Raw genomic sequence first — 7500 nt, 5'->3', positions numbered from 1 at the left:
TCAGCAGTAAAATCGTTCACTAGTAAAATCGTTCAGTAGTAAAATCGTTCACTAGTAAAATCGTTCAGTAGTAAAATCGTTCACTAGTAAAATCGTTCAGTAGTAAAATCGTTCACTAGTAAAATCGTTCACTAGTAAAATCGTTCACTAGTAAAATCGTTCACTAGTAAAATCGTTCACTAGTAAAATCGTTCACTAGTAAAATCGTTCACTAGTAAAATCGTTCACTAGTAAAATCGTCTACTAGTAAAATCGTTAACTAGTAAAATCGTTTAGTAGTAAAATCGTTCAGTAGTAAAATCGTTCAGTAGTAAAATCGTTCACTAGTAAAATCGTTCACTAGTAAAATCGTTCACTAGTAAAATCGTTCACTAGTAAAATCGTTCAGTAGTAAAATCGTTCACTAGTAAAATCGTTCACTAGTAAAATCGTTCACTAGTAAAATCGTTCACTAGTAAAATCGTTCAGCAGTAAAATCGTTCACTAGTAAAATCGTTCAGTAGTAAAATCGTTCACTAGTAAAATCGTTCAGTAGTAAAATCGTTCAGTAGTAAAATCGTTCACTAGTAAAATCGTTCAGTAGTAAAATCGTTCAGTAGTAAAATCGTTCACTAGTAAAATCGTTCACTAGTAAAATCGTTCACTAGTAAAATCGTTCACTAGTAAAATCGTTCAGCAGTAAAATCGTTCACTAGTAAAATCGTTCACTAGTAAAATCGTTCACTAGTAAAATCGTTCAGTAGTAAAATCGTTCAGTAGTAAAATCGTTCAGCCGTAAATCGTTCAGTAGTAAAATCGTTCAATAGTAAAATCGTTCAGTAGTAAAATCGTTCAGTAGTAAAATCGTTCACTAGTAAAATCGTTCACTAGTAAAATCGTTCAGCCGTAAATCGTTCAGTAGTAAAATCGTTCAGTAGTAAAATCGTTCACTAGTAAAATCGTTCAGTAGTAAAATCGTTCACTAGTAAAATCGTTTACTAGTAAAATCGTTCAGTAGTAAAATCGTTCAGTAGTAAAATCGTTCAGCCGTAAATCGTTCAGTAGTAAAATCGTTCAGTAGTAAAATCGTTCAGTAGTAAAATCGTTCACTAGTAAAATCGTTCAGTAGTAAAATCGTTCAGTAGTAAAATCGTTCAGCCGTAAATCGTTCAGTAGTAAAATCGTTCAGTAGTAAAATCGTTCAGTAGTAAAATCGTTCAGTAGTAAAATCGTTCAGTAGTAAAATCGTTCAGCCGTAAATCGTTCAGTAGTAAAATCGTTCAGTAGTAAAATCCTTCAGCAGTAAATCGTTCAGTAGGATCGTTCTTTTTTTTTTTGGTCAGGAAAGTGAAATAGCGAACTTTACCTCCCCTCCCTTCCCTCCCTCCTTCTTTCTTCCTCCCTTCCCTCCCTCCTTCTTTCTTTCTCCCTTCCCTCTCCTCCCTCTGGTTCTCCCTTTCTCCCCCTCCCTTCTCTCTCCTTGGCCCCCCTCCTACCTTTTTTTCCTCCCTTCCTCCCTCTTGCTTCCCTTCCTTCCTATGGTCTTGCCTCTTCTCCCCCTCTTTCTCCCTCTGTTTCTCCCTATATTCCTCTCTCTCTCTCTCTCTCTCTCTCTCTCTCTCTCTCTCTCTCTCTCTCTCTCTCTCTCTCTCTCTCTCCCTCCTCATTCTATCTCTTCCCCCTCTTCCGTAGATACATTTTTTCTGGTATTTTTCTCTGTCTCTCCCTGTCTCTCCCTCCCTCCCTCGCTCTCTCTAGCTTCCTTCCGTAAACTGATCCCTTGACAAAACACAACGCAACCTGACCCAACCCATCTAACCGAGCCTGGGGAGGACATAGGCGTTAGGTATGGAGAAAATAGGTCAATAGGGCGTGGCTAGGGGCGGGGCGGGGCGGGGCGGGGCGGGGGTGGGTTGCCTTGGTCCTGGGTCACAAGGCCGTGGAGCGAGGTCACACAGGCGGGGGCGGTGTGGCCGGCAGAGGTCTGGGTCGCGGTGAAGGGCCAGCCAGTGTTCATTTGGTGGCTGTCGGGATCTCACCAGCCTCATGTATCTCCACCCGAACAGGTAAGAGAGTGGGGCGCCTCTACCTGTACGATGCCCTTAGATGTTACCTGTATTACTATCAACGTCATCATCAGCATCGTTATTAATGTGGTTTTCACTGTTTTTTTTTTCGTTCATCTCTGTTGTCATCTCAAGCATCACCTGTGCGAACTCATCATCACCATCATCATCATCATCATCATCATCATCATTATCACCATCATTATTATGGTTTTCGCTATCTTTGGTTTCCTTCCCTTATCTTTGTTGTTGTCATCTCAAGCATCTAAGTCATTCGTTGTATTTGGTTTATCTATCTATCTATCTATCTATCTATCTATCTATCTATCTATCTATCTATCTTTTGTTACTATCATCAGTTTCTTCTTTATCTGCTTTATCATTGCCTTCTTTATCTCCGTCTCGTCATCACCAGCAGCATCGTCATCTCCATGTTTATCTCCTCACTTCATCACCAAAGTCAACAACACCATCTGCATCATCACCACATTCCTCATCGCCATTTTTACCACCACCACCATCACCATCACCACCACTAGCTCCTCCTCCATCTTCATCTCCACCACCATTACCACTGAGAAGGAGGAGGAAGGGGAGGAGAAAGAGGAGGAGGAAAAAGAGGAAAAGGAGGATCACAACCCCATACCCACGACCATCACCACCACCACCACCACCACAACCACAACCAGGCACAAGAAAAACAAGATCACCATCACCACCACCACCACCATCACGACCACGACCACCACCGCGCATTTCCACCATTCTCGCCCCACCCCTTCCTCCCCCCCCGTCACCTTCACCCCCCCCCCTCACCCGCCCCCAATCAGTGCCTCGGGCTGAATGCCAACTCCCCTGCCCACCCTGACCTCATGTCCTTCCGGCCCGCGAGTGGCACCTAGGGGGACAGTGCCTAGTTTGGGCTCTCCTCAGTTGACGCTCTCACAGGCTCTCGTGACTACCTACCGCACCGTGAGTGAGAGTGATGGATTGAGAGTGATTGATTGAGAGTGAGTGAGTGAGTGGATCTTAGGAAACTTCTTGTCTTGTGGATACGGACGAGGAACATTGTATACCATTTTGTGTTTTGTTCATTTAGGAAGGTGATGAGTGAGGGTGATTGAGTGAGAGTGATTGATTGATTGAGAGTGAGTGCATGTTCGGAAATTATTGCCCTGCTGATACGGACGAGGAACATTACTTGTCTTTTTGTGTTTTGTTCATTTAGGAAAGTGACTGATAGTGAGTGGGTGAGTGAGTGAGTGAGAGTGAGTATATCTTAGTAAACTTCTTACCCTGCGGATATGGAAGAGGAACACTGCGTGGACTTGTACTTTCAGCGTGTAGGATAGTGATTGATAGTGAGAGTGAGTGAGTGAGAGTGATTGATTGAGTGAGTGAGAGTATATCATAGGGAACTTCTTGCCCTACGGATATGAAAGAGGAACATTGCGTGGACTTGTACTTTCAGCGTGTAGGATAGTGATTGATAGTGAGAGTGAGTGAGTGAGAGTGATTGACTGAGTGAGTGAGAGTATATCATAGGGAACTTCTTGCCCTACGGTTATGAAAGAGGAACATTGCGTGGACTTGTACTTTCTGTGTGTAGGATAGTAATTGATAGTGAGAGTGAGTGAGTGAGAGTGATTGATTGAGTGAGTGAGAGTGAGTATATCATAGGGAACTTCTTGCCCTGCGGATATGGAAGAGGAACATTGCGTGGACTTGTACTTTCTGCGTTTAGGATAGTGATTGATAGTGAGAGTGAGTGTGAGTCATTGATTGCGAGAGTGAGTGAGAATGAATGATAGTGAGTGAGAATGAGAGTACTTGCAGACATTTGAAGGAACGTCTTGGTCTGAGGATAAGGAAGAGGAACATTAATATGGCCTTCACTATCTTCGGTTTTCCTCCTTCATCTCTATTGTCATCTCAAGCATCACCTGTGCGAACCTATAGACAGTACCATCATCACCACTATCATCATCATCATCAACAACATCAGCATCATTAATATGGCCTTCACTATCTTTGGTTTCCTTCCTTTATCTTTTGTGTCCATTTTTGTGTTTTGCATTATCAGGAAAGTGATTGTGAGAGTAAGATAGTGAGTAAGCATGAAAGGCAGTGAGAGTGAAAGCGTTTTAGTGCATTTGAAGAAACTTATTACCTTGAGGATACTTAAGAAGAACATTGCGTGTCATATTGTGCATCTGAGAAAGTGATTGTGAAAGTGAGTGAAAGTGAGAGCGTCCTTCCTCTCACTCTGCGTAACTTAACAAACAACTCGGTGATCTAAATATGACAGGAACAGCAAAGCGTTTATCTCCGTTTTAAAGAAAGTGAATGAGTTAGCGAGTGTGAGTGAGAGTGAATGAGAGTGAGAATGAGTGTTTACTTTTTACAGACATTTTGGTGGATTGATGAAAGAACAAAATGGCGGGTGTTTGTCAGTTAAGAAAGAGTTTGCGAGAGAGTGAGAGTGAGGGAGGAGAGAGTTAGTGAGTGAGTGAGTGAGTTGGGGGTTATTGGTTTACATATGATTGTGAACTTTCTCTCTCTCTCTCTCTCTCTCTCTCTCTCTCTCTCTCTCTCTCTCTCTCTCTCTCTCTCTCTCTCTCTCTCTCTCTCTCCAAGTCAGGTTGAGACAAGAAATCACGCGAAACAGCTTTAATTTTCTCTTTGTATTTTGTAATGCTGAAAGGTTACCGCGAGAGAGAGAGAGAGAGTGAGAGAGAGAATGTGAAATGGGTCAATAATTCAATCTTCTAATGAGTGAGAAGAGGAAATAGGGAAGGGAAGTAGGAGGAGGAAGAGAAGGAGGAGGAAGAGGAGGAGGAGGAGGAGGAGGAGGGAGGGGGGGGTATTTAAGGTTAGGCACAAGGTCACCTGAAACACGATTTTTTTTCTCTCTCTCTCTCTCTCTCTCTCTCTCTCTCTCTCTCTCTCTCTCTCTCTCTCTCTCTCTCGAATTTCACTCTTGCGTCTGTAATTTCAAAGAGGAGAATTATTATCATCATCATCATCATCATCATCATCTTCATCATCATCATCATCATCTACCTGTCTTTTTCCCACCTGTGAGGCGTCAAGTATAAGTAAGTCATTAGCCACCTGTGATTGCCGTGTCGCTAATAGCCGCTCTTTAGGACCCGTGTATTGGTGTGCCGGGTATTATTATGACTTTTATTGCACATTAGGCGGGTGGTGTAAGGGGGGGTTAGGGGGGTTGTGTGGGTTTAAGTGTGGGGGGGAGGGTCAGGCCGGGTGTAATTAGTGTTTTTTTGTGGTGGGTTTACGCGCTTCTTTATCGGCTTGGTGGTCGCGTGGAGAAAGGAGGAGAGGTGGTGGTGGTGGTGGTTGACTGACTGACTGACTAGCTGAGATGAATGGAAAGGGAAAGTTAATTGATTCTTGTTGATTCCTGATTATTCCTTCTGTTGACTTCTGTTGACTCCTGTTTATTCCTGTTTATTCCTGTTGACTTCTGTTGACTCCTGATTATTCCTTCTTTTGACTTCTGTTGACTTCTGTTGACTCCTGTTTATTCCTGTTGACTCCTGTTTATTCCTGTTTATTCCTGTTGACTTCTGTTGACTCCTGTTTATTCCTGTTGACTTCTGTTGACTCCTGTTTATTCCTGTTGACTTCTGTTGCCTTTTTTATGTTACCTTTGTCTTTATTTGTTATCGGTTTCCACGTCTTGGTTTTCATCCTTTTTCTTCTCTATTCCGTTTTCTTCTTCGTGTTTTCGTTTCTCATCTTCCATATTTTTTTCTTTTTTTTTTTTGTTTCCTCTTTCTTTTTTGTCTCTGGTCTTCTTATTTGCATTCTTCCTTTCTTTATTTTCTTTATTCCACTTCCTCATTGTTTTCATTTCTCAGCTTCCACTTATTTTTCAGTTTTTTGTTCTCATTTTTTTCTTTCTCATCTTATTTGTATTATTTTCTTTCTCCCTTCTTTGCCTTTTTCAGTTTCGCCTTTCATTTTCTTTCCTCTTTTTACTTTTTTTCTTTTCTTTTCTTTCCTCTTTTCTCTTTCCTTTACACTTTTTTCTGTCTATATAATTATCAGGTCTTTCGTGTCAATTCTTTTATTCTAATTCCCTTTCATCATCTTTTCTATATAGTTATTATTTCCTTCGTTCTTTCCTTCTCCCTCCCTCCTTTTCATCATCGGCTTTCTTTAAAATTTTTCTCATTTTTTCCTTCTCTCCCCTTTTTCTTCATCTTTCTTCGTTATTTCTTCCTTCGTTCCTTCCCTTTCTCTCCTCTCTTTACATTATCTTTATTTCCTTTATTCCTTCGTTCTCCTTCGCTCTTCTTTCCTTTCATCATCATCTTTTTCATTACTTCCTCCTTTCCTTCTCTTTATTCTCTATTCCATTTTATTTTCTTCATATTCATTTTCCCTCCATTTTTCCCTCTGCGTTCTTTCCTTTGTTCTCTCTTCCGCCTTGTTATATCTGATCTTATATACAATTTTCAATATTTTTTTCCCTCTTCAAATTGAGCCTTTCATTCTCTCCTTCCTTCCTTCTTGTTCTTATCTTATTCTTCTTATTCTTATTATTCTTCCCTTTATCTTTCTATATCAGTTCTTACATATATTTTGTCTTCGTTCTTTTTTTTCTCTCTCCTTTTTATTTTCATCTATTCTCCTATTATATTTTGCATTCTTTCTTTCCTTCCATCTTTATTTTTCTCTCAATATTATGTAATCTTTTCTCTATTTTTTTCGTCCTCCCTCTTTTTCATTTCCTTTATCCTTTTTCAAATCCTGTCGCTTCGTTTATTCCTTTTCTCTGTGTATATCATTTGACCCTTCATGTATTATTTTTTATTCTGTTCTCCCTCTCTTTTGTTTCACTTCTATTTTATTTTTACATCCTTTCCTCCGTATATCGACATCTGATCTTTCGTAAAATCACGTAACTTCCATTCCTCCTTATTCCCCTTTCGTTCTTCCACGTTTTTGCAGTATTCCCTTCATTCTTGTCCACTTCCATTACCCGTATCAGATCTTGCGTTAAATATTTTCCATTCCTCCTCCTCCTCCTTCTCCTCCTCCCTCTTCCTGGTGGCAACATGTTGCCGTGTTGCTTGCCGCATGCGACAAGTTTTAGCTTGTTGCCTGGTGTTGAACGCCTTCCCACCAGTCACGGGAAACAAACCTTGTTGAAAGCAGCAAAATGAATTGGCCCCCAGAAAAAAACGTGAAATTTAAAGAAAAATACAGGAAACACACTGTACTATGGGATATACGCTTTAAAAGACTGCAAGAATAACCATGCTAAATTAGATGCATTGCGAGAATTAGCAGAAATATTCAACTGTGACGTGGAAATGATAAAAAAGATCAAGAATTCGCGGACTGCTTTTCGCCGTGAACACAAAAGCCTAACCCAAAAGAAGTCTGGATACTTGCCCAATACGAAGAGTAAATGGTTTGCTTA

At 40.8% G+C, this 7500-nt stretch overlaps 1 protein-coding gene across 4 annotated transcripts in view; it reads left to right on the top strand.

Annotated features, from left to right (window-relative positions):
* Nucleotides 1-7500, top strand: part of LOC127003349 (proton channel OtopLc-like) — a 104197-nt gene that overhangs the window by 214 nt on the left and 96483 nt on the right. The window contains exon 1 of one of the 4 annotated variants that reach the window (XM_050869879.1): nucleotides 1939-2045. The exons of 2 other annotated variants lie outside the window; for them this stretch is intronic. In XM_050869879.1, coding sequence (XP_050725836.1) covers nucleotides 2026-2045 — 20 coding nt within the window. In that variant the 5' untranslated portion in view covers nucleotides 1939-2025. Of the gene's footprint in view, nucleotides 1-1938; nucleotides 2046-7500 lie in introns of those variants that run through there. One more of the 4 variants, XM_050869874.1, reaches the window with a different exon arrangement.

The sequence above is a fragment of the Eriocheir sinensis genome, chromosome 25 (assembly GCF_024679095.1).
Source record: "Eriocheir sinensis breed Jianghai 21 chromosome 25, ASM2467909v1, whole genome shotgun sequence".
Classification (NCBI taxonomy): domain Eukaryota; kingdom Metazoa; phylum Arthropoda; class Malacostraca; order Decapoda; family Varunidae; genus Eriocheir; species Eriocheir sinensis.
This window is presented reverse-complemented; position numbering and strand designations above follow the sequence as displayed.